Source organism: Triturus cristatus, chromosome 3_2 (genome assembly GCF_964204655.1).
Source record: "Triturus cristatus chromosome 3_2, aTriCri1.1, whole genome shotgun sequence".
In the NCBI taxonomy this organism is placed as follows: domain Eukaryota; kingdom Metazoa; phylum Chordata; class Amphibia; order Caudata; family Salamandridae; genus Triturus; species Triturus cristatus.
This window is the reverse complement of record NC_140584.1, coordinates 947,518,979-947,546,215: the sequence shown is the minus strand read 5'-3', so window position 1 is coordinate 947,546,215 and position 27,237 is coordinate 947,518,979. Positions and strand designations below refer to the sequence as shown.

General features: G+C 47.2%; 1 protein-coding gene across 8 annotated transcripts in view; it reads right to left on the bottom strand.

The window, feature by feature from the left end:
* GGNBP2 (gametogenetin binding protein 2) overlaps nucleotides 1-27,237 on the bottom strand; it is a 407,447-nt gene that overhangs the window by 31,633 nt on the left and 348,577 nt on the right. For all 8 annotated transcript variants that reach the window (XM_085649454.1, XM_085649456.1, XM_085649455.1 and 5 more), the window contains one exon: nucleotides 5,044-5,286. In XM_085649454.1, coding sequence (XP_085505580.1) covers nucleotides 5,044-5,286 — 243 coding nt within the window. The remainder of the gene's footprint in view (nucleotides 1-5,043; nucleotides 5,287-27,237) is intronic.

Below are 27,237 nucleotides of genomic sequence, written 5' to 3'. Positions count from 1 at the left end.
CCCTCTTTCTGGCCAAGTTACGAGTAGACAGTAAAGGGAAAGTGCTGTTCTTCTCTGCAGAGGAGGTGAGCGACTGGTTGGACTCACAGGGATCCTCTGGGGTCTGCCTGGTGCCCTCGACGGAGTCGCCCCAAGCAGCATGGTGGAACAGGCCGCCCCGGATCCGGTGAGAACAAACTATTCCAAAGGCCGCCAATAGGACTTGGAGTTCTGGTCGCATTAGAGTGTCCGGATGATACATTGCAGGCCTCGGACGTGGTCCGAGAACTTTGTCGCCTAGTCCACATGTGAACAGCAATCCAAGCGATGACAACGATAACTAATACAGACACGTTGATGTAGGGCAAGTGCAACATAGGTACACTCTATGGTAGTGCCAGTTTCAGGACTTATGGTAAGACTAGACCACTAACTGTTGGATGTTTGTCAGAGAGGCCGTGAAAAGGTACTTCAGCAGAAACAGCTCCTCACAAGCAAAGGATAGTTGATGGGGGGGCCACCCCCAAAGGCGGGTATCTGGTTGGGGAGCTGGAGGCTTGCACTCCATGCAAGAGGCGTTGGTAGCCATGATACCTAAAAATTACAGGGATCCTCTCTTGCCCACTTCCTATAGGCCCATCTCACTATTAAATATTGACGAGAAAAAACTCAGCGGGATTATGGCGGAGCATCTCCTATCGAGAATAACTCAGCTTATCCACCCGGACCAAGCTGGGTTCATACCGAGGCAGAGTATGGCCCATGACGTATGTCGTTTAGCTCACGTATTGCACGCTCCAGGCTTGTTGTAGAATGAGCGTGCCATGGCAATGCTCCACATCGAACAAGTTTTCGATTCCGTTGATTGGTCCTATATGTGGCAGGTTCTTAGACTAATCGGGGTGGGAGGTCAGTTTCTCCAGTGGGTGCAGCTGCTCTATACAGCGGAAGGACGGTGTTCAAACCTCTCACTTTTTGGTTCAGAACAAGGCAGGGTTGTCCGCTCTTTGGCGGTGCGCCTGCGGGATCAGCTGGGCCCTTGGGGCATCAAGCTGGGGACAACTAACTATGTTGTCGCCTTATACGCAGATGACACGCTGGTTTATCTCATCTGGAGCGATCTGTGCCGTTGCTCCTAGCGGAGATGCGATCCTTTGGCAACATCTTGGGTCTTCACATTAATACCAGGGAGTCTAAGTTGATTCCTGTGGGCAGAATGGCCACGGCGCTGGTGGCGGAGCTGCCTTGTGTTGAGCTATCTTGGGCGGGTGAAGGGACGCAGTATCTTGGGATCCGGCTGGCAAATACAGCTTATACTTAGCTGGATCTGAATATTGGGCGCATGTTCGAGGGACTGCAGGGGTCCGTGCGCTTTTGGCAGGGAGCTGCAGTTGTCGCTCATGGGGCACATTGCACTTGTTAAAGTGATTGTCCTTCCGCGCTGCCTCCATGCTATGCAGCACTCGCTCTACATGTGATGGGAGACCTCTATATTGATGGGCAATTTATTACTCGCAAGAAAGCAAGGGTCACCTTTAGCTGAGGACCGGGCCAATTCCTGCAGTATGAAAAAAAATTCTAGTGTAGACCAGGAATTTTGGCTGGGGTTTCCCAGAGGAGCCTCCCACCACCAACACATTAAAGGTCATCATATACATGGCAGAGGGTAGGCAATTGGTCATCTGTTAGTGCTCTGTAAACGTGGGAAACCAATCAACTGATGCTCTCAGAATACAGCAAAAATGGGACGCGCTTGTAGACAAGCCCCTGACGGAGGCTGAATGAAGGAAAGTCCATAAGGGGGTACAGAAGGTCAATGCCAACACACGGTTTAAGCTCCTCGAATATAATCTAGTCCATCAGGTGTACCACCTCAACGCACATTGCACGCAATCTATCCGTTCCGCACTGACTAATGCCCTTTGTCTTGAAAGTAGGGCGGGCTTTCTCCACATGGTTTGATCTTGTCCACTGCTTTTTTCTTACTGGGAGGAAGTACTAACACATCTACGAAGAGCTACAGGCTGGAGTATCCCCAGGGAGATTAGGAAAGTCTTGCTGGGGCTGCTACCTGAGCCACATCATAAGAAGCTCAGTAGGCGGTTCTTGCTCTTGGGGTTGGTCCTGGTTAGGGGCGTTTTGTTATGGCATGGCTGTGCCCTTGACCCCTCGGGCCGAGGAAGAGATAGGAGATATATGTGAGTGGGCAACAGCGGAAACAGTCGGAATGAAATTTGCCCGTACGGATGATAAGGTAAAGGATGATCTCCTAGCATGGGCTTCTATGTTAACAGAATTACAAGAAGACCGGGCACCTTAGACCCAGGAGCCCAGGGAGGAGGAAGTATTCGTTGGGGTAGAACAAATAGGAACAAAACCTAGCTCACAAACAGCAATATAGACTTTAGATATAGTACTGACTTGATGTCTGCAATCACGTTAACTGACACAAGCTGGAGGGGGGAGTTCATTCAATAAGATATTTTCTATGTACAATTATCTGAAGTATAAGTCAAGATGTTTTTGATATATGAGCGTAAATTGTAACCAAGGCTCATGCACTCATATGTAATGGCTGTTTGTAAATGCAATAAAAATATATATTTTTTAAATAATTCTGATGATGGCATTTGAGATGGTCCTACTATCTGCCACTAACTCCTCACCACTCTGCTTAAACTTGTCAGGCTGGGGTTTTATAAGAGCGCTTACCCCATTCCAGTGTGCTATGTCATACCTTAAGAGTCGTCCAACAGAGTTGGCTATTCTCCAATGGGTGGAGGCTCCGAAAACTACCCTTTTCCCTGTGGCATCACATTTTTGAATTTCTATCGGTCAGTCATGCATCGCCCTTGCCCCGAGGTTAGCGTTCTTGCGCACAATATGGACTACTAGTGAATCTGGAAGGACCTGGCCTCTGATCTATGGAGGGTCACAGGAGGAGGGTTTGTATTTTTTGTCTACCCTAGGCATTAGGTAAACTTTAGCATCCCCATGGGCAGAAATTGCACTGTCCATCCTGATTTAGATGAGGTTTCCACTAGGACATAGTTCTTTTCATGGAGAATGTGCATGTCAACCTTGTGGAAAGCAACAGCCCTTTGTATGACCTCCCAGTAAGTGGTGCTATCATCTGTGGGGTGACAACCCAAGTGAGTAATGATCAATGTCTGGATATGGATTGTTTTCCAGATATTGGAGTCAGGAAATATACAGTCTGAGATCGAACGGAAACAAAAAAAATGTATCCAAGCCCAGCTGTCCTCGCCCAAACCAGATGGTGGGCCGAAAAAAAGATTCTAACCTGGAGCCAATGCCCAAGCACTTTGCCAGCAAGGGAAGAGTCACCATATACCGTGTGACATAAAAGACTTCTTGGCAGAAAAGCAACTTGCAAGTGTTTGTGCCCAACATTACATAGCTGGTGTAAGCAGAGCAGGTGTACCTACAGCAACACATGCTGTGAACCAATAGTTTTGAAGCTTGAAACTTGGGTATTTGTCTTCCTTCTAGTAGTTGTGTTAGAAATTCTCCCTATTCTCTTGATTTCTGTTTCTATGTTTAGGCATGGACCAGAGGAGGAGTAATGCTGAACCCCTGAACAAGTCCCACAATGTCCCAGTACGTGGTCTCCTCCTTTAGGTTATTTATTCTGCTTGGACTTTGTTTTTTCCCCTAAAATCTTTTTTTTACTTAAAGGCCCTCATTTATCGGGGAGGCAAGAGGGTCAGATATGAAGCTAGAAGAGTATAAAACTGCAAAACTATTATTGCATGTAACTTTCTTTTGCAGTATGAACCTCTACTAGATTCACATGCTGTGCACAGATTATGGAGCGGTGATAGTCTCCTCTGGAGGTAGGAGTGAAGTGAGGGCGCTTGCAAAAATAAATTTCAGAACCTTCAGTCCCACTTGAGCTTCTTTCCTATTACTATGTAGCCACCATTCATATAACTTTACTATATACTGCTACCAAAAAAGCCAACTACATCCCTTGTGCAGCGTCTGGCGCAAACAAAACGGTTTGGATTTTCTTAGTAATTATTTTATTTGTATATAGTACATAATGGGCTTTCTTACATCCAGCGTGAGGCTCTGGGAAGCTAAACTTATTGGCATGGAAATGTAACACCGCTTCTGGAATTAAGTGCTGTTGCTCATAACTACTCTGTACCGGTGTATCTGTAGGTAAGGAGCCTGGCTCGTCAGGGCCTGTAACTCACTCACTCTGGGTAGTAACATGATCACAATCAAAAAGGCTGTTTTTAGTGTGAACTCCTATGCTTGTTTCAACAGAATGTATATCTTGTGTATAATCTTATGTTCTTATTTCTTTTTCAAGTAAAACAATGTTATTGTGTTGCTCGTTTGTACCTGTACCACCTTGCCTACTACGTGCGTGGAATTCCTTGAGTGCCTAAAATACGGTCCTTAGTTTCAACACAGTCATTTGCCTGACTGCTTCCTCCAGTGTCCAGCGTCCTCAGATTTTTATACTACCCATTTGTCCATCCCACCCTTAGTGTGATACATCTGTGGTGATGGTCACAACTGGGATTTTTTTTAAAGTTTATTTTTCACCATTTAAGTTCTTTCTGCAATCAGATTAAGACAACCACTAGATCTTCCCAATACCCTATCACTTGTGACCGTCGTTGAGATGGGAGACACTACCGGGGAGTCCCATCTCAACGACCAGGAATGATTCAAGCATGTGAATCTATGAAATTTCCAAAACTGGAGTAAGTTCAATTTCCAATTCTATTTAAACATCTGAATTGTATGACATTTAGGGCCCATTACAATGCCGGTCGGACAAGCTAATCTATTCTGTTGCCAGGTTTCGATGTATACAGGTCTTTCCTGGTTAAGTAAATGCAGGCAGGTCTCTTGTCATTCACTTTCCAGACCTGCATACTTATATTTCAATTTGTAGCGTCTCAAAAACAGACAACTATAATTATAGAATAAGTTTTGACCTTAATTTTTGAATTTGAAGTGACATCACAATAAATACATTCATTTCAGAATCATTCATGACAGTACTGAAAACAGATTACTTACAAGTAGTTCCTTTAATGACTTGGCACCCTTTGTCACTTCTGGCGAAGGAGGAGGTTCTGTAGGTGGTAGACATTGTAATACTTCGCCTCTGTGATTGAACCAAGGCTGCCCATTATTGTCCGATTGGATACAACAGCTTTCAACATTTCCATCTTTGGTCTCGTCAAGGTGACACACTGTGTGCATGTTTCCTGAGGTCTCTCGATTATTTGGATCTCCCAGGCAACCCCCTTGCTTTGGATTCTGAAAATATAGTAATAAGACCGGAAATGTTTTTATTAATTTAAAACATTCTGTTCATCTGGAAGACGAATCAAAATTCAAAAGAAAAATATGTTTCCATAATACCACATCTTTGCTAGCAACATGGGTAACCTGGAAACCACAAAAAAGTGTAGAGGTTTCTTACCAAAAGACATGCTGTTAGTTTCTTTGAGGAGCACAGGTTTACATAATAAAAAATAATTGATAAAATGTTAAGTGTTTTATATTCCATCCAGCAGAGTGGATAAAATCTATAAAGACTAAAAAAGTGGAGTATATAGAAAGAGATATCCTGTAACAACGTTCAGTAGTCAAGGGATATCATGTGTATAATGAGTCTTTAGAACCAGAATAAAAAAAGCTGAAATCAGAATAACAGGCATCGGAGGGTCTGACCTATGAGGGCCAATTCACAAAGGTAAACTTACAAGTGAGTAAATCTTTATATGTAAGTTTGAGCGTAAAGTTACTTTAATCTGCTCAAAGGTGTAGACTTACATGTCTCTACCCCTGAAGCTAGGAGCGTGGAGACAAATTTAGAAGTACAAAGTTACTACAAACAAAAGGGAGCAGAAGTAAGTTTCAGTACCACACAGCAAATCACGCATATCCTATCGTAGAAAATAATGGAGGCAGAAAATATTGTTAAATTAAAATAATGTATTTTGACTTTCCAAATATATGTTTCCGAATTTTTTTTTTTTAAAGTATTTAATTATATTTTAGTAATTATAAAAAAATAAAACTAATTAAAGAAATATACTAATTCTATACATCATTTTAATACATAATAAGTACAAACATTTTACTTTAGGTGGGGTTTTCTTTAATTTAAATTTTAATACATGTATTCAAAATTAGGTAAGTGGTTTTTTGTTGTAAATGTAAAATAAATGTATTAAATGAATTTACATTAATATTTAACATACAAATATTTTACTAACTTTTTTATGGTTTATAAACTTTACGTTTTCCATATATTTTACCACTGGCTAGACCCCCACATGGTAAAGTATTGGGGAAAGTAAGAACTTTTTTTTTTTTTTACTTAACTTTGCAAACTTATATGCCCCAGTAACAGAGGAAAAACTCGAGCAAAAAATGAAAGCTATGAAAAAAAGGAAAGCGTCTGGGCCACGATTCTGCCCCAGATTTTTATATCCACTCCCAAGGAACTCAAGTACCTAACTGAAATGGTTACTTACTAGTAGGAGTACTTTCGTAGCTTGAAGAATTTTCTGAATACAGATGCTGTGCATTATTCCACCAGCTAGTGGTTGGGCATGAAATACTAGTTAGATCTCCCTTTTTCCTTTTTTTAGGTCTCGCCTGGCGAACGCAGCGCGAAGCGCTGCTGTCGCCTGCGAGATCTATTGTTGCTGACTTGCCTCGGAAGTGGGAAAGGAGATGGGCACGCGCAGGCTTCTGGCGGATTGGAGCTTGTGTACGCGCTTACTGCCACGCGGCGTGCACATCTCCTGTCCCCCTTCCCTCGCAAGCCAGCATGCAGTTTCACTTACGTTTTTTTTTCTTTTTTTAAACTCGCCCTTTCGTTGGAGCAGCCCGCAACGGCGGGTCCGCAAGGAAACCAACATTGAGCCTGTGCCTTCAAAGGCACAACCACTGGAGAAATGGAGAATCCCCCACTCACCCAGTCTGTGGGGGGAATCCTCCTGAACGGCGGCTGGCTGCAGCACTTCCGGATCACTCCAGCTCCACTACTGCCAGCACGACGCGGGGCTCTCTCCTTAGGCATGGGAGCCCCGCATAGCTATCTGCCGCTCTTCGTCCGGGCCCCCTCCTGGGACCCGGGACTTCAGCTCCCGCACTTCCTCTCTGGCGCCGGGGATCCCTCTTCACCACGGGAGCCCTGGAAGGGGACAGGCGCTGTCTGCACCGGCTGCACGCGCCGCCACTGGGCACGCGAAAGTGACGGGTACCGCGCATGCGCAGGCAGCCCTCGCCCTCCCAGGTCTCCTCCCCGGCCTGAACGTGGAGCTGCTTTCTATTTTGCTTGTTGTAGTCTGGTGGGCATGTGATCACCTCTGCGCATGTTGTAAATGTTTATTGTGTTTTTATGTAGCGCCAACACAGTCTTTTCCCACCTTAGCGCTCTTTAACTTCTAAAATCATTAGCTATCGATGACCTAGATCGCAGTTGCATGAATACAGCTGCACCCACAAGGGATCATTAGATGTCACCCAACTCTTCAATAGATTTGTAAAGTCAGAGCCGGTGACCAGCTTATTTGAATTCTTATGAATGTCGAATTTAAAAGACTCCTATGTGCTTTGACTGCCACAGGGGAGTTTCCTCCATTGGCGCAGCAGGTGCAGTGACGTCAAGTCCAAGAGGCCTGAGTGCCACTGTTTCCGCATTATTGCTGTGTTTCACAGTTGAAACCGCGACCAAGTGGGTTATTAACTTCCCTGCACATGGGCCCAGGCCATGACACATTGACAGAGTGCAGCACGTGCAGCGGCACCGGGGCCCTGAGGGGACCACTGAACCATGGCTGCTGCTGTATTTTAGAATTGAAACATCAGCGGGGGGGGGGGCGGGCATTCTTGCAGTGGGCGGGGCTAGATCATTGTGGCATGGATAGAGGTGTGGTGCAATTACTAGTGGCGAATATCCGGTTTCTTGTCCTGGCTTCAGCATTCAGCCACGTTGTGTGGTCCGGGTCCAATAGCTGCCGAAATTAGGGTCGATCAGCACCGGGCAACTGTCAGCTACACAGCACTCTATAGATACCTGGCTAGTCCCATATTTAGGACAGGTGTGTTTTGCGGCCTCAGGTTCGTAATGTACTTCTTTTCACCAGTGTGCCATTGAGAACCCCTCGCCCATTGGCTGTTAGCCAGATTCTAAAGCATGTGCCAGAGAGAGGCCGTGGAGAGAATGGAAAGCACGCGCGTCTCTCAAGTTTTGACCATTCTAAAGGGTGCCTTGAGTGCAACCTGTGGGACGTTGTTCAGTTAGGCATAGAACATTAATACCAATTTGGGGTTTGACTGACAGCCAGTGGCAGTTTTTGTCTGTTAATGAATCAGGTGGAAAGGGTCATTTTGGCTGCCAGGCATATTGTTGACTTTTGGGAGCTCTGAGCGCGCTGCTGCATGCTTGCTGCGCATCATGAAAGCTGCAAAGAAACCAGGCGATTGCGCATGCGCGCTTGGAGATGTACTAGAATGCAGTAGGCTCAGATGTCTGGATTAACCAAAGGCGGATTAGAGTTCTCTCTGACTCTATTACACTTCGGGAGGGCGCTTCCACGGGTCCTTTCAGTCGACATAACATCTATTGTGCAATGGCAGTGTTTGGGCAATCTGACCACTGCGCCCTGCGGTGTTCAGCTAGGTGTGCTGAGCAGCTAGAGTGACGGAGCGAAGGTGTTCCCTTATAAAGCGCAGAATTGTTCCACTTTACCTGCGCAGCAGCGCTTTACAATTTGAAAATGATTTGCGCCGCGTCATGGAAAATGGTGGCCAGTGGGGTTATTCTGCATATTATGGCTAGTGTAGGCTTGGGGGCCTTACATCAATCAATCAAAGACATTTATAGAGCGCACTACTTACCCGTAGGGTCTCAAGGCGCTGGGGGGAGGGGGGTGCCGCTACTGCTCGAACAGCCAGGTCTTCAGCTTCTTCCTGAAGGAGAGGTGGTCTTGGGTCAGGCGCAGGTTGGTCGGGAGGGAGTTCCAGGTCTTGGCGGCCAGGTAGGAGAAGGACCTTCCTCCTGTGGTCGCTCTTCGTATGCGGGGGACGGCGGCGAGGGCGTGGTTGGCTGATCGGAGGTGGCGTTTGGGAGCGTAGAAGTTGATTCGGTTGTTGAGGTAGCTCGGGCCTTGGTCGTGTAGGGCTTTGTGTGCGTGGGTGAGGAGGCGGAAGGTGATTCTTTTGTTGACGGGGAGCCAGTGTAGGTCTCTCAGATGTCCGGAGATGTGGCTGGTTCGTGGGATGTCAAGGATGAGTCTGGCTGAGGCGTTCTGGATCCGCTGGAGTCTCTTCTGGAGCTTGGCGGTGGTACCGGCGTAGAGGGCGTTGCCGTAGTCCAGTCGACTAGTGACGAGGGCCTGGGTGACGGTCTTCCTGGTCTCGGTGGGGATCCACCAGAAGATCTTCCGTAGCATGCGTAGGATGTTGAAGCACGCCGAGGAGACGTTGTTGACTTGCCTGGTCATGGAGAGGGAGGAGTCCAGGATGAAGCCTAGGTTGCGTGCGTGGTCTGTCGGTTTGGGTGCGGTGCCCAGGGCGGGAGGCCACCAGGAGTCGTCCCAGGCGGATGGTGAAGAGCCCAGGATGAGGACCTCCGTCTTGTCTGAGTTCAGTTTCAGGCGGCTGGTCGTCATCCACTCTGCTACCTCTTTCATCCCTTCGTGCAGGTTGGCTCTGGCGGCGGCGGGGTCGTTGGTCAGGGAGAGGATCAGCTGGGTGTCGTCGGCGTAGGAGATTATGCTGAGGTTGTGTTGGCGTGCGATGGCCGCGAGGGGGCTCATGTAGACGTTGAAGAGGGTGGGGCTCAGCGAGGATCCTTGCGGGACGCCACAGATGACTTCGGTGGCCTCTGACTTGTACGGAGGTAGGCGGACTCTCTGTGTTCTTCCGTCGAGGAAGGAGACGATCCATTCCAGTGCCTTCTCCTGGATTCCGACGTTGCTGAGGCGCTGTACTAGGGTGCGGTGGCAGACCGTGTCGAATGCCGCGGAGAGGTCTAGGAGGATGAGGGCCGCTGTTTCTCCGTTGTCCATCAGGGCTCGGATGTCATCGGTGGCGGCGATGAGGGCGGTCTCGGTGCTGTGGTTGGCTCGGAAGCCAGACTGTGAGGGGTCGAGGGGTCCATTTGTCTCAAGGAAGGCGGCCAGCTGCTTGTTGACGGTCTTCTCGATGACTTTGGCTGGAAACGGGAGGAGCGAGATGGGGCGGTAATTCTTGACTTCGGTGGGGTCCGCTGTGGGTTTCTTGAGTAGAGCGCTGAGTTCGGCGTGCTTCCAGCTCTCAGGGAAGGTGGCGGTGTCGAAGGATGTGTTGATGATGTCTCGCAGGTGGGGTGCGATGACAGCGTCGGCCTTGTTGAAGACGTGGTGAGGGCAGGGGTCGGTCGGCGATCCGGAGTGGATGGAGTTCATCGTGCGGATGGTGTCTTCGGTGCTGATTGGAGTCCAGGCGTGGAGGGTGGAGGTGGGGGGTGGTTGTTCGGTCGTGGTGTGCGTTGGTTGGTTGGTGAAGCTGTTGTGTATGTCCGTGATCTTGTTGTGGAAGTATGAGGCGAGGGAGTTGCAGAGGTCTTGCGATGGGGTGATGTCGTTGCTTCCTGCGCTGGGGTTGGAAAGCTCTTTCACGATGTTGAAGAGTTCCTTGCAGTTGTGTGCGTTGTTGTCCAGCCGGTCCTTGAATGCAGTTCTCTTGGCGGCGCGGATCATCTGATGGTGCTTACCGGGTGGCATGCTTGAAGGTGGTCCTGTTGTCCGGTGTTGGTTCCCTTCTCCAGACTTTCTCGAGGGCTCGGCAGTTCTTCTTGGAGCTCTTGAGTTCGTCGGTGAACCATGGGGCTTTCTTGCTGCCGGGTCTGCTGGGCGGGGTCCTCAGCGGGGCGAGTTCGTCCGCGTAGTTGCTGATCCACTTCGTGAGGTTGTCGGCGGCCTGGCTGGGGTTCGCTGAGCTGGCAGGAGGGTGCTGGCTCAGGGAGGTGGCTAGCTGGTCTACTGTGATCTTGTTCCAGCTTCTGCGGGCAGCCTGTTGCTGGTGGTGGTGGGTCGTCGTTCTATTGAAGGTGAAGTGGACGCAGCTGTGGTCCGTCCATTGAAGCTCTGTGGCGTGGCTGAAGTTGATGTCTGTGCTGGATGAGAAGACTGCGTCGAGTGTGTGTCCGGCGAGGTGGGTGGGGGTGGACACCAGCTGCTTGAGTCCAAGATTGGCGAGGTTGTCGAGCAGGGTGCTGGTGTTGCGGTCGTTGTTGTTCTCCAGGTGGAAGTTGAGGTCCCCCAGGAGGATGTGGTCAGCGGAGGGGAGGGCGTGCGGGCTGATGAATTCGGCGATGTCCTCGCTGAATTGGGTGCGTGGTCCCGGAGGTCGGTAGATCAGGGTGCCTCTGAGGGTGGTCTTCGGGTCGGTGTGGATCTGGAAATGCAGGTGTTCGGCGGTGGTCAGGGTGTTGTCGGTGCTGGTCGTGAGACAGATGGTGTTCCTGTGGATGATGGCGATGCCTCCTCCCATCTGGTTGGCGGTGCGATCCCTCCGGGTGATCTTGTAGCCCGATGGCGATGGCGATGTCTGGAGCAGAAGAGGCGTTCATCCAGGTCTCCGTGAGGAAGGCAACGTCTGGAGCTGTGGAGTCGAGGAGGTTCCAGAGTTCGATGGCGTGTCTGTGGACGGAGCGGGTGTTAAGCAGGATGCACTTGAGGAGGGTGCTGCTGGTGTTCGACTTGGCGGGTGCTGGTGTGAGGCAGGTCCGGATGCAGGTGAACTTGCAGGCGTGGCAGCTGAAGGGTCCGTGGGTGTGTCTCGGGGTGGCTTGGTGGCCTCCCGGGGGTCGGCCGGTGTTGAGTGCGCTGAGGGTGGCGGCGTCGTACGTCTGGCGGGTGGGCTGGGGTCCTCGGGAGCCAGGGGTCCGGGCGCTGGGCGCGGGCCAGGCACGGACGGGCGCAGACGGGCTTACCTTTGGCGCACCCAAGACATAAGATTACATAGTGTTTAGTGCATGTGTATGGCACAGTCCCACTCCTTCTGTAGCGCCGAGGGGCTTTTAGGGTCTGAGCGCTCTTTCCAGTTCTATGATGGCCCCCTCCATAACTGGATTCAGTGGTCTGGCGGTTTTATATTTGTTGTGTTTGGTATTGTTGGAAAGAGAACCATTGGCATTATTTAGCAATGCCAATAGCTCGAACTTTAATAATGCAAGACCTATTGCATTGCAAATGCTTGTTTTTTTTGCTGGCGGTTGTCTGTAGTCATTTGGTGTTATGTCCATTCCCGAGTGATGTGTGCCTTCGCAGCAGAAGCCACTGTGCATGTTCACCAAATTCAGATTCTTTTTTGCCCTTGATGACTCCCCTTGTCTTTATTGGCTTCCTTTTATGTTCCTTCACTGTCGCACTACACTTCACTTGGGTGGCTTCTTTTCTCCATGTGAGATGTGCTCTGGGTCTTACGTCTCATCTCATCCCTGTCTTATGGTGGCACAATTGGATCGTTTGTAATATCCACCTTGCGATGGTGCACTTCATCACTGGTGAGCCTTTGTTCGAACTTGCAAATAATACAAAGAATTGGCGTCTGTTTCTGACCTCCCTTGTCCTGTCTAGATAGTACATCATGACCCTGCATACGTCTAGTGTATGTAAAGCTCATTCGGCTTGCGTTTTTGGTTGCTGGAACAAGCCTGGGAGCTCAATTGTTTGGTCCATGTGGGACTGTGATAAGACTGTTGGGAGGAAGCGTGGGTTGGTCTGCTTGACTACAATGTCCTGGTGTATTTGTAGATAGGATTCCGGTTGGTCAGCGCCGGATGCTCACTTAACCTGCACAGAAATGTGATCGCAATTAGGAAGGCAGTCTCTAGGGTCAGGAACTGCAATTAGGAAGGCAGTCTCTAGGGTTGGGGACTGTAGTTCTGCCTTGAAGAGCAGTTCAGAGGGTTCCCTCAGTTGTGTTAATACCATGTAGAGGTTCGAGATTGGTGTGGGTCTCGATCTGGCTGGAGTTTTTCTTTTTGCTCATTCTAGAAATCTTTTTAATAACTGGCGTTGTGAAAAATCTTCTACCTATGTGTCATCTTGTGTAGGCAACTGTAGCTATGAAGTTTACTTTCAGTGAAGCATAAGTTAAACTGTTATCTAGGAGATAAGTTAGGTACCGGATGACTGTAGTGTCCTCTGTTCTTTTGAGGAACAGTTCCTTTACCCTGCACCATAGGACATACCCCTGATACTTTGTTGTGTAGCATTTTCTTGTACTTGGCGATCTAGCTCTAGCTTTCTTTAGGATGTCCATAGATGGCTTTGGAAGATCCACGTTTCCAAACTCTATGTCCTCAGGAACCAGGCTCTTAAGATCATGCTATGCATTGTATAATATTGTAATTGCATTTATATAGCGCTTACTACTCAGAGGATTAGTGCTGAATTAGTACAGTGAAACATGCAAGTAATTTTAAGTGGTGGATAGGTTAGTCAGTTATTTGGATTTGGAATGATAGCAGAAGGATAGAAGAGGAAAAAAGGTTCTTATTTATATAGCGCTCGTTACCGCTGATGGGGTGTAGAAGCGCTTTTTTATTTTTTATTGCCGAGTAGCACGCTACTCCATAAACCCATAAAGGATTAGCGGTGAATTAGTATGGTGAAATATAAAAGTAATTTGAGTGGTGGATATTAGTCAGTTATTTGGAGTGAGAAGGATAGCGGAGGGATAGAAGGGAAAGAAAGGTTTGTATTCATATAGCACCTGTTACCCCTCATGGGTGTTGATGCGCTTTTCTGGCAATTAGTACGCTACTCCTGAATCCATAAAGGATTAGTGTTGAAAATTAGTATAGTGAAATATGAAGTAATTTTAGTGCTGGATATGTTATTCAGTTATTTGGATAGAGAAGGGTAGGTGGCGGGATAGAAGAGGGAAAGAGGTTTGTACTTATATAGCGCTTGCTACCCCTGATGGCGTTTTGAAGCGCTTTTTGGGCGAGTAGCACACTACTCTGGAACCCATAAGGATTAGTGTTGAATTAGTGTGGTGAAACATGAAAGTAATTTGAGTGGTGGATATGTTATTCAGTTATTTGGATTGAGAAGGGTGGCATTTATTTAGCGCTTGTGACCCTGATGGGGTGTTGAAATGCTTTATTGGCGAATAGCATGCTACTCTGGAACCCATAAAGGATTAGTGGTGAATTAGTATAGTGGAATATGGAATTTGAGAAGTGAACATGTTAGTCGGTTATATTTGATTGAAAAGGATAGTGGAGGGATAGAAGAGTGAAGGATTTGGATTATTTATTTTTTGAGGTCACAGCGGGAGGAGGAGGCTTTTGGACGAGTAAAAAGGGGTTTTGTAGGGGAAGAGTCAGAGGGAAGAGTTTAGAAAGGTTTGTTTTGGGGGATCGGTATAGTAAAAGAGGTGTCAGATGATGCAAGGAGGGGTAGAGTAGGAGCAAGTCTAGAAAGGGGTAATTTGGGGATCATAGTAGTGGTATGGGGTTAGGGATAAAAGAGTGGATGTAGAGGATATATTGATAGATGTCTAGGGTGAGGGATAGGGTAGTGCGCATAGGAAAGAGTAGTAGAAAAGTTTGAGATGGGTCAGAAAGTTGTGCTAGAAGAAATATTCACAGAAGTATAGGCTGAGAAATAGGGTAGTGCTAAATTAGAAGAAAATTATAAATATATAGACCCATAAGTAGATTGAAAGTATATAGATGCATAAAGGTGGTAAGTACATGTAGATTAAAGATATTGATAGAGGTACAGGATAATAGGATAGTGCAATGGGTATGCTTTTTCAGGAGAAAAGTAACAGACACAGATCAAAGTACATGAAAGGTTCATAGATTCACAGAGTAAGCAAGTACATGTAGACCAAAGATGATTTTTTTTCCATTTATTTTTTTATTTTTAACAACATTATTCTATATGTTTATGCAAAGCAAAACACAAAGATAGGTACATATCTATAGTGAAAATAAAAGAATTTTACAGCCTATCCCTCTGTATATAAGCAGTTTGCGTATGGTGCTTATGTGGGGAAGAGCCAATTCTTGAGTAGTTTTCTGAAGAGAAGGTGGTTTTTGGTGGATCTTATGTTGAGGGGGTAAAGAGTTCCATAGTTTACCTGCTTGAACAGAGAAGGATGTGCCACCCATGGTTTTTGGTTGCATCGTGGGATTTTGAGGTGAGATGCCCCTTTAGGCCGGAGGTTCCTTTGTTGAATGAGTTTGGTGATGCTATTCCTGATGAAGGGCGGTCCCATTCCATGTATTGCTTTGTGGGTGATACAAAGTAGCCTGAACTTGGATCTTCTAGCAACCGGTAACCAATGCAGGGCTTTCAAGGCAGGTGAGAAGTGGTCTCGCAGTTTGATATGCAAGAGTAGTCTGGCATCCGAGTTCTGAATCAGTTGTAGTTTTCTCATGGTTGTTAAAGGTGATCCGCGGTAGAGGCTATTTGCTTAATCGAGTTTGGACAGAACAAGGGAGATGGTAGCTTGGACCTAGTGTGGAAATCCAAAAAGAGGGAAAAATTTTTGCAGCGTTTTTATAGCGACAAAGCTTGATCTTGCTAGTTTGTCCACTTGGGAATTTATCGATAGCTTGGAGTCCATTGTCATTACGAGGTTTCTTACTTCCTTCAATACTTTAGGCGGTGATTCCAGTTCATCGGACCAGACGGCAAGCTTGTCATAAAGTTTCCAATCGCCACACGTGAGTGTTTCCGTTTTGGAAGCATTCAATTTGAGATGGCTCCAAGTCATCCACTGATCCACTTCAGTTTCGAAGGTAGGACGCAATCCAGTCTAGAGCAGTTCCCTCTATGCCGGCTTCATAGCGTCTTTGTTTCAGAGTGTCATGGTCAACCGTGTCAAAGGCAGCCAAGAGGTCCAAGAGGAGTAGCGCAGCAACCCCGTTGCGGTGTACTGTATTCTTCAGGTCATCCCAGATGGCAAGGAGGGCAGATTCAGTGCCTCTTCCCGGACGGAATCCTGTTTGGAAGTCTGAAAGTAGGTCACTCTCTTCAATGAATTGTGACATCTGGGCGAACACTGCTCTTTCTATCAGTTTGCCCAGGAAAGGTCCATTTGTAATAGGTCTGTAGTTATCAGGGTTCAGCGGGTCCAAGTTTATTTTCTTCAGTAAAGGGCGTATGTGTGACTTTTTGAGTTCTTCTGGAAATATTCCGGTAGTTAAGGAATCGTTGGAGTCTTCTTACTGGAGTGGCAGCAGAGGTTGTTTTGAAAGTTTGTGGTGGACAGGTCAGAAGGGCTGCCGGCAGTCCTGCTTGCTTTGACCAGGTCCATAAATTAATTGTGTGAGATGTGTTGGAAGGAACGGGGAGGCTGGGTTAGAGTATTCTTGGCTTGTTGTTTTGTACAAGGGTTAGAGCTGGTGCTTTGTTTCTGTTTTAAGTCTGAGTCCAATGTGTCTGCTTTGTCCATGTAATGGTTTGCCAGTTTGTCTGTGAAATCTTGAGTAACAGGATGAGTTCCTTCTAGGCAATTTGGTTTGCGAAATTCATTGAGTATTTCATAGAATTCTTTATTTGCACATTTAGCATTTTGAATTCTGTCTGAATAGTACCTTTTCTTAGATTTGTGATAGCCGACTTGTATAATCTGTTTATATTCTGTAGGTGAAGTTTGTCTTGTTTGGCTTTTGTTTTGAGCCAGGTTAGTTGCAGCTAATTAGTTGTTTTATGCCTTTTATTTCTAAAGTTTCTACAAGGCGCCTTTTTTCTTTTGTTCTGTTGTGTGGTTTAGAGTGGTATCAGGATGACAAAAGCTTCCTGCAGCCATTCATTTAGATTTTGAATTGAGATCTCTGCCCTGTTCATCAAGCCGAAATTGAGAAGGGGCCGGTAGGTGGTGCCTGCTGTAGAGAGCGACGAAGATGGTGAAAAGGCAAACAGACGCCGCAGCAAGCAGAGGAGCAGACTGAGTAGGAGTCAAATGATGCAGAGTCAGGAGCAGGCAGAGGCTAAACAGTCTGGGAAGTGGAACAGACTAGAATAACTGCAGCACAAAAGAGAAGGAAACAGCGCAGCAGGACAGGTCAACCATCAGAGCCCCACAGGCCTTGGCGAGCCAGTGATACCTCACTGAGAGCAGGTGTGCAGCATCTACCTCCTGCAGGAAAGGAAGTTAACCAGGCCTGGACAAGAGGGAATGACACCAGAATAAATTGAGGTGCACTGGGGGCTGTGACACGCAGCCTCCCCACATTATCCTTCCCACCAAGTCACAAGAGCAGCAGAAGAGAAGGAATCAGAAAGGAAAATGCTACTTACCAGTATGCATCTGTTCATGGCACGTAGAGCTGCAGAGTTGTACACTGTGCATAGATCGCCATCTGGTGTTGGGCTCGGATGCTTGCACCTTGTTTTTGTCTTGGAAGAGTCTTTTGTAGTCACGAGATAGGTGACTCCTCCCTTGAACGATAGTGCGCATGGGCATCAACTCCATCCTCAGATTGTTTTTCTCCATGATGGGAAATGATGGAGTTAGTAAGAAATAAAGAGATGTCCATGTGAATGTATCTCATTAAGATAATACTGGAACGGATACAGGTTACGGGAGGCGGGTGGGCGTGTACAACTCTGCAGCTCTACACATGCCAAGAACAGATGCCTACTGGTAAGTAGCATTTTCCGTTCGAGGTATATGAGCTGCAGATTGTACACTACATCTCGCTGCTACCCTGGCTGGCAAAGTTGACAGAGGCCCATGTTAATCTGGCCCTGTCAGAACATCTAGCCCGGACCAACGCCCTCGACCCCACACAGAATGGCTTCCGTGCTTGTCACAGCACGGAGACCGCTCTTCTTGTGATGGTGGAACATCTGCGTGCAAGGTTGGATGCTGGTCAGACGGCGGCGCTGATATTGTTAGATCTCAGTGCCGCCTTCGATACGTTATCTCACAGCATCCTCCTGCATCGGCTCGAGGAGATTGGTATCAGTGGTTTGGCGCTGCAATGGCTCCGCTCCTTCCTGGACAACCGCTCCTTCTGTGTGGCCATCCCTCCCTTCACGTCCAGTTTCCAGCCTCTGGCCATGGGGGTTCCGCAAGGGTCCTCGCTGAGCCCCCACGTTGTTCAACCTTTACGTGAGACCGCTGGCTGATGTCGCGAGGCAGTGGGGCCTAACTTTGGTCTCTTATGCCGATGACACTCAGCTGGCGGTTACTCTCAGCGGGGATGTACAACAAGATGCCCCCAGGTTTCAGTCTGGACTGAAGGCGGTGGCTAGCTGGTTGACAGGAAACTGTCTCCAGCTTAATGCCACAAAAACGGAGGTAATGGTTGTCGGGAAGGGAGTAGAGCTATGGGGCGATCAGTGGTGGCCTTCTGAGCTGGGCCCCACTCCGACCTCGGTGTCGGAGGTGAAAAATCTGGGGGTCTGGTTGGACGCTGGCCTTACCTTTGTAGGGCATACCAAAAAAACTGCAGCCGGTTGTTTTGGTCTGTTAAGAGGACTTAGACCAGTTCTTAAATGTTTCGATGCCCCAACCAGACAGCTTGTAGTCCAGGCAACTATTATCTCTCGTCTGGACTACGCTAGCTCTCTCCTGGCTGGGGCCAACCAGGCTGAGTTAACTCGCCTACAGCGGGTTCAAAATGCTGCGGCTAGAGCCATTGTTGGCCTACCCAGATTTTGCCCGGTGGCGAATGTCCTCCGCTCCCTGCAAGGAAGCGTATTCTTTTTAAGGTCCTTTGTTTGGCCTTTAAAATCTTAAGAGGTATAGGCCCTGAAATCTTGTCCAACTGTATCTCTTTCTATGTCCCCACCCGCAGTCTCCGATCTCAGGGCCAGGCCCTTGCTGTGGTCCCCAGATTTAGACTCAGCCGGATGGGGGGGGGTCGTTCCTTCAGCGTGAAAGCTGCACTAATTTGGAACACCCTCCCAGTTGAAGTCCGTCAGTTAGATGATCTGCTGTCTTTCCGGAGAGCTATTAAAACATTCTTGTTTTAGTTGTCCATTTTAGGTCTTTTTTCCTGTTGTGTTATGTTTCTCCTTGTCTCTGCGCCGGGACGCTCCTTGGCTGGAGTAGCTGTGCGCATAATAAATTAATATAACATAACATAACACTGTGCATTGACTGTACAGCAGTGTCTCCCCTAGCAGTGGTCACCTGTATCTGTTGCAGTGGTTTGAAAAAGTGTTTTAAGAGTAGCTTGGCCTACAGAAGCCTGCACGTCAACACAATAGTGTTTGGTGAAGGTGTGTGGTGTAGACCATGTTGCTGCTTTACAGATGTCATCTAAGAGAATGTTCCCTAAGAATGCCATGGAAGCCCCTAGTTTGCGTGTTGATTGCGCTCTAGGGGGAATTGTTAATGTGCATTTAGCCTTTTGGTAACATATTTCAATGCATTTAACTATCCACCTAGCGATCCTAGCTTTGGTGATGGGGTTCCCTTTATGAGGTGGTGCGAAGGCTACAAACAGTTGTCTTGTCTTTCTAAAGGGGTTAGTCCTGTCAATGAAATAAAGTAGGGATCTTTTGACGTCCAGTGTGTGAAGAGCTCTCTCTGCTACGGAGTCCGGGTTTTGGAAAAACACCGGTAACTCAACTGATTGGTTAAGATGAAAAGCAGAGATTACTTTGGGAAGGAATTTTGGATTTGTCCTAAGAACCACCTTGTTACGATGTATTTGTAAGAAAGGTTCTTGTACGGTTAAAGCCTGGATCTAACTTACCCTCCTGAGAGAGGTAATGGCGACAAGGAAAGCTACTTTCCATGTGAGGAACTGCAGTTCACACTTGTGTAGAGGTTCAAATGGGAGTCCCATGAGCCATGTAAGAACAAGGTTTAAATTCCACACCAGAGAGGGTGGCAGTCTGGGGGGAATGATCCTTTTAAGGCCCTCCATGAAGGCTTTAATTGCAGGTACTCTAAATAGTGACAAGTGTTGTCTGTTTTGTAAATAAGCGGCAAGTGCAGCTAGATGTAACCTTAAGGATGAATATGCTAGATTACACCTTTGTAAGTGTAGCAAGTAGCAAATTATGTCCTGGACTGAAGCATAAAGCGGATCGATTTTATTGTTATTGCAGTAGATGACGAATCTTTTCCATTCTGTTGCATAGCAAGCTCTAGTAGTAGGGCGTCTGGCTTCTTTAAGGATGTTCATACAGTCCGGTGGAAGGTTAAGGTAACTGAACTCTAGGACTTCAGAAGCCAGATTGCTAGATTCAGATGACCTGGATCGGGGTGCCTCATCTCTCCATGGTTCTGTGTTCGCAACGTTGGGGAGAGATGTAGTTTTTGGTGTGGAACTACTGAAAGTTCCAGGAGTGTTGTGAAACACAGTTGCCATGCCCATGTGGGAGCTACCAGGATCATCCAGAGGGACTGTTGTCTGTGCTTGCGTACTACCAGGGGAATCAGTGGGAGTGGCGGAAAAGCGTATGCAAATCTGCCTGACCAGTTTATCCATATCGCATTGCATTTGGACAAGGGGTGTGGAAACCTTGCGGCGAAGGTTGGGCATTTTGCATTTACGTGTGTGGCGAACAGATCTATGTCTGGTTGACCCCACATTTGGACAAATGGTTGAAGAACAAGAGGATGAAGTTCCCATTCGTGTATGTGCTGTGTCTGTCGACTTAGCAGATCCGCAATCTGATTGTAAACTCCTGGAAGGTGTTCTGCAAGAAGATATATGTTTTGTGGAATGGCCCATCTCCATATGCTTTGTGCCAGCTGAGACAGCTGCAAAGAATGTGTGCCTCCTTGTTTTTGTATGTAATACATGGCTGTCATATTGTCTGTTCGGACTAGGACAGTCTTGTGATGTAGATGTACTTGGAATGATTTTAATGCTAGAAATATTGCCAGTAATTCTAGGTGATTTATGTGGAGCACTTTTTGTTGAGTGGTCCACTTGCCTTTAATTGTGTGGTTTAGGAGATGGGCTCCCCAGCCGGTGAGTGATGAGTCTGCTGTTAGCACTATCTATGGAACCAGCTCTAGGAACGGCCGCCCTTTGGAAAGGTTTTGTGTGTTCCACCACTGCATAGAGCGATGTGTGCGGCTGTCCACCAACGCCAGATCTGCAAGTTGTCCTCAAGCCTGGTTACAATGACGTGCTAGGCATTCTTGTAAGGGGCGCATCTGAAATCTTGCATGAGGTACGATAAAAATGCAAGAGGCCATCATTCCTATTAGTTGCATGAATACCCTTGCTGGGAGGGAATGCTGTGGCTGAAATTTGGTGATTATGGATTGTATACTGGTTATCCTGGCTGGATTGGGATATGCCAGAACTCTGGAGGTGTTTAATGTGGCTCCTAAATACTGATGTATGAGGGAGGGCTGTAGATGTGACTTGGTGTAGTTTACTGTGAATCCCAATTTGTGTAGTAGCTGGATGGTTTGATGAGTGTGATGAACACACTGGTTGAATGACTTGGCTTTTATCAGCCAATCGTCGAGGTATGGAAAGACATGGATTTGTTGTCTTCTCAAGTGTGCTGCTACTACTGCAAGGCACTTTGTGAACACCCTGGGTTGGTCGTCAGCCCGAATGGAAGGACTTTGAACTGATAGTGTTGTCCGTCCACAATGAATCTTAGGTATTTCCGGTGAGCAGGGTGCATGGGAATGTGGAAGTAGGCGTCCTTGAGATCTAGTGTGGCAAGGAAGTCGCCTTGTTGAAGTAGTGGGAGGACCTGTTGAAGTGATAATGTGAAAATGATCTGACTGTATGTAGAGATTGAGAGGTCTGAGGTAGAGTATTGGCCTTAGGATCCCGTCCTTTTTGGGGTTTAGGAAATACAGCGAGTCAACCCCTGTTACTTGATGCTGTAAGGGAACTAGTTCTATTGCCTGCTTTTGAAGCAGTGAGAGACCACCTGTTTTAAGAGCGCGAGATGTTCCATGGACATTAGCCGCTGTTTGGGTGGTATGGTGGGTGAGGTTGCTGTAAGTTCCAGGCAGTAACCACACTGGATAATTTGTCTTACCCACTTGTCTGTGGTGATGAAAGTCCAGACAGGTAGGAACTGCGATAGTCTCCCTCCAACTGGGCTGGAATGGTCTGGAGGGAGTGGAGGGAAGTCACTGCTTATTAGTGGGGGGAGGTGAGAGTGTTGTTGTTACCTCGGCCTCTCCCTTTGTTGTTATTTCCCCTGTATCCGTCATCTAAAATATCCTCTGCTGGGGGATGTTTGTGCGGTGTTTTTGTAGGAAGAAGAGCCGGTGTCTGCTCCGATGTTTTTGGATGCTCCTCTATAGAAGAAGCAACAAAAGGAACCACGGGTGGATGGCGACTGTAATGCTCCCATGGATTTAGCGGTCTGTGTCTTTTTTCATTTTTGAGAGTGGTGTCTACAGCCGGTCCAAAAAGTTGTTCTTGATTGAACGGCTGATTGAGGATAGTTGTTTGTACCTCCTGTTTGAAGGCAGAGATGCGTAGCCAGGCATGTCGTCTGAGTAACAGGCTATTACTAATGGACCTAGAGGTGGTGTCAGCTGCGTCAAGGGCACACTTGATTGATGCATTGGTTATTAATTTGCTCTCTTGAATTAAATCATTTGCCTTGGTCTTATATTGATCAGGTAAATGTTGCAATAGGGTTTTCAGTTGGTCATAGTGAGCCCTATCGTACCCAGCAAGTAATGCCTGTGTATTGGCTATCCGCCAGTGATTAGCTGCTTGGGAAGAAACTCTTGCCGGAAGCATCCAACAACTTAGATTCTTTATCCGGAGGTGGCGCATCACCAGAGGTCAGAATTTGCACGTTTCCTAGCATTAGTTACCACTAGGAATCTAAAAGCAGTTGACCCTTGATGTAGGTGGGATCAGTGGGAGCGGGTTTATATTTTTTGTCAATCCTAGGATTGAGAATTCTAGCCCTAACAGGGTCTTTGAATATGTCAGGGGCATGTTTAATGACACCCTTTAACATTGGCAGGGTTTGTACAGTCTTTTGTGACTGTTCAAATGTGTCTAGAAGAAAGTCCTCGTCTGCAGAGTCAGAATGCATCTGAACACCATGGTAGAGAGCAGCTGCTTTAACAAGCTGCCTAAAGCCAATATTGTCATCTGGGGGAGATGGCTTTGTTGGATATGCATGGGGATCCGGGAAGGCTGGAAGATCTATTGGGTCATCATAATCGTCCCAATCGTCCTGTGGTACATCTGTGTCATCAGGATCAGTGAAAGGGTCATTGTTGCCTCCCCCATCCCCTAAATCATCACCATCATCATGTGGTGGTGGTGAGTTTGGAGGAAGTATAGGAGAATGTGGAGGACAGACAGGCTAAGGAGGAAGAACAGGAGAAGAGGGTCTTATAGGTGAAGTGGCACAGTCTTTTCTTTTCACAGGCACTACAGGAATGCCTGGTGTGTCCAGTTTCTCCTTCTTGTGTGGAACAGCTGCCAGATGTCCTGTTTTGGGGTCTATGTGGAGAGGTTTTTTGTTTTAGATCAATAGGATCCGGCTGAAAAAGTTCTTCCTCTTTGGGAACCGCTTTCGGCGCCAATTTCTTCAGGTCCGAGCGAGGTTTGGATTTCTGCTCCGAGTCCTTGGGGTCTCTTCAGCTTGGCTGTGGAGGCAGAAATCTTTTACGGTTCCAAATGTTTGGGTTTCGGATCCGATGTCTATTCTTTCGGTGTCGAGGTACTCGGTGCCAATGTCTTTTTGGGAGTAGGCTGCACTCCCCGCTTCGGTGCCGATGGTGCCTGCGGAAGACTGAGATGCGGTTTGCTCGGTCCCGAGCTACTGGAAGGCTTGTCCCTTATCTTCGGAGCCGGGCCCGGGGGCGGGGCTTCTGAAGCATGTTTTTGGTCGCGACTGGGGCCAGCAGGCGGAGTCTTGACCAAAGCCGCCTTTTTTTCGGGTGGAATTGGGGTAGGGGCAATTGTACTCATTCGTTGACCAGGAGTGATGTGGTCGTCGGAGTGATGTGGTCGTCTGAGTAAGTCGTCTGCTTCGGACACGATTTCCAGGTCCTCAGAATCCTCCTCCGGAACATCTGGGCTTTCATCGAAGATGTCCACCGGTACCGGAGCTGCTCGCTGCGCCATGATGTCTCGTCGGGCACGGCAATCACGGATGGTTTTTTTAGATCTAAAAGAGGTGCTGGCTTGGCAATTGTTCTCGTCGTGCTCGGGCGAGAGACAGGTTACAGACCTTGTGGTGGTCACTGTGTGGAAAGTTAGCTCCACACTGGGGGAATTTTTTAAATGGAGTCCTTTCTATGAGCTGTAGGCCTGAATGGCGTCGATAGGCCCAGCAGTCCCGGTCGACGACGAATAGAGTAGTTGAGGTGAGTGTCGAAGATCACGCGATCGAAAACAATACCGTTGAGTTTTGGATAGTTTGCACGTCGAAAAGGTTTGGAGAATATGGTGCCGAACCGGAGCGCAGAAGTTACATCCGAACCCGATGGCGGAAAAAAACAATCTGAGGATGGAGTCGATGCCCATGCGCATTATCGTCCAAGGGAGGAGTCACCTATCTCGTGAATACAAAAGACTCTTCCAAGACAACAACAAAGTGCAAGCATCCGAGCCCAACACCAGATGGCGATCTATGCACAATCTGCAACTCATATGCCTCGAAAAGAGGCATATCTGGCCCATCTGACTGCTGGTAACCACTATATGCCTGATGCAGCGGTAACACTGCAGTGGCAAGTAAGGGCGACAACCAGACCCAGAGGGTGGGTGTGAATCGACAGAACCAGACTGCACAGTAGGCCGCGATAGCGCCTTGACCGATAGGGCATAAGTGGCAGTGAAAGGGTAAAGCACAAGGAGGGGACACCACTCAATAATGCAGTCATAAAATCAGAAGGCCGAAGGGCATATCGACAGGGGTCAGACAGAGGAAGACAAAGCAGCAAAGGACAAGCTGCCCTGAAAAACGACTAATGGGTGTTTGGCGAGGGGGAGTTTGAGGTCTTGCATCTAATCGCAACCCTGTCTTATGGTGGCACAACTGGATCGAGGGAGACCCAGTCCACGGAGACGTGGGCGATCAGGCAGCACTAGGGAACCCCTTGGAGGAGCATATAACCAAAATACAGCAGGTAATTGCAGACAGGAAAACGGCACTCGAGGCACAGATTGACGCGTGGCACTGGAGGTTGGTATCCTTCGTGAGGTACAGAAAAGTTTGGCGGACAGTATCTACGAGACTGAATCCTCAATGGCCAGAGTGAGGCCAATAGTGAGACCTCAAACTAAAATACCAAGTGAAGTAAAGTCCCTGAGGTAAGACTACATTTTATATAGGCCTGACTCCATCTTGTATAATAGAGGTCGCCATCGTCTAAATCTTTAAAAATGGAAGTCACCATTTGTCCAGATTTATGCATAATCTGGTTATATCTGCTATTTGATGCAGATGTTGTCTAACCTTATCTTTCTAAGAATTATGAAAAGGTCAAGCCATTCGTCTAATGACACAGATATAACACTTGATGTGACATTCGTCTGGGTCAGTCTACTCTTCTCATTGTCAAGTTTAAATAAGAACAAATACAGACAAATAGTCAAAATAATGAAGTTTGAATTGATGTCCTTTTACCTTAAATGGTTATAAGGAAAAGTCTGGGACACACAACTTGATGCACATAGTTTATGTCAGACAATCCTAAACTTCAGACCAGAAATTGGAATTTGTCATATTTAGTACATAAGGACTGCCAATTGACCACTTGTCAGGAGGCAGACAATCTTACCTACTGCCAGTTCAATTCACAGATGGTACATCTCACCTGAAGCCAATAAAGCAGAGTCCCAGTTGAAGACTGCAGCGTGTTTGCGCACTCTACGCACCTCAGCTGATAAAGACGACCTTTGCTGTCAACAAGGTATGCACTACGTCTCTTCTCCCTAAAACACTCTATACTGCAAGTTCCTCTGCCTTCTATGCTCTTAGTGCAGCGCATAGAAGTAGACCTTAGGGTGTTAGGTTTTAGATAACATTTTAACCATGTTAGAAATGTTTGTTTTATTCTCGTTATTCCCAACATGTTTACTTGCTGTTTTTATAATATTCGGTGTATTTGATCTACTGAGAAGGATAAGTTACTTACCAGTAATCCTAGTTCTCTTCCAGGGGTATCAAAGTCAAAAGCACTGAATATTCCGGCCCATGCGTGGGGTCCCCGGAATATAGATAGATATTTTTTCACAAGACAATACAGCCTCCCAGAAAAAAACAAGGCCAACCAATGCTCTGAACCCTTGTTTTTGCAACAAATACAAAAGAACAGGAGGACAAGGAGGCACTTAAACTCTTAATGAACAGCAGAAAAAATGTCCTGCAAAGAATACAGGCATTGTTAGCCCATAGGCTGCATTGAAAGCTTAATAGAATTGAAAATGAAAGCAATTGCAAGCAAAACTGACACTGTGCCTGTAAGGCAGCCATGACGCCCAACTACCCATCATGGCTCATGGGTGACAGGTCAGTTCTTTGCGGAGACCCAGAAGTAAGGGAACAAAGATATGACAGAATTCTGAATCATTTGCCTGGGGAGGTGGGTAGGTTGCTTATGACTTTGATGAGGATACCCCTGGAAGAGTCTAGGATTACAGGATGTAACTTATCCTTCTCTCCCAGGGGATCCTCATCAATAGTCACAAGCACTGAATCGAATAGCAAGCCCATCCTCTACTCCTGTGGGCAAATGACAACCACAGATGACAGTAATATAGAAAATCACATCGAATGACTTTAGCATTGAAATAAATTCCTCAAGGAGGCTTGGCCTACATGAGTATCTGCTCTAGTATCAGAGTGGAGACAGTAGTGCCCCGTGAAAGTGTGTTCCGACTTCCAAGTAGCTGCTTTGCAGATCTCAGCATCGGTACATAGGGTAGACAAGCTATGGTAGCTGCCTTTACCCTAGTGGAATAAGCCTTGGGAGATGACAAAAGGTGTTTATTTGCCAATTGGTAAGCCAGCTTGATACATGACACTATCCATCTGGAGATGGAATGCTTGGAGGCTGGGATACCTGTCCTGATGGAACCATAGTTTACAAACAATTGATAAGACTTCATAATAGTCTGAGACTTGTCTAGGTACAATTTTAAGACTCTAAGGTCTAAAGAATGTAGGGATCTCGCAGCTGGCGTAGAGGGATTGGGAAAGAAAGTAGGGAGTGAAATGGTTGGATTAACATTAAAATCCAACCCCACCTTCGGAAGGAAGGAGGTGTGGGTTCTCAGAACCATTGTGTTGTGGTAAAAAACTGTGTACG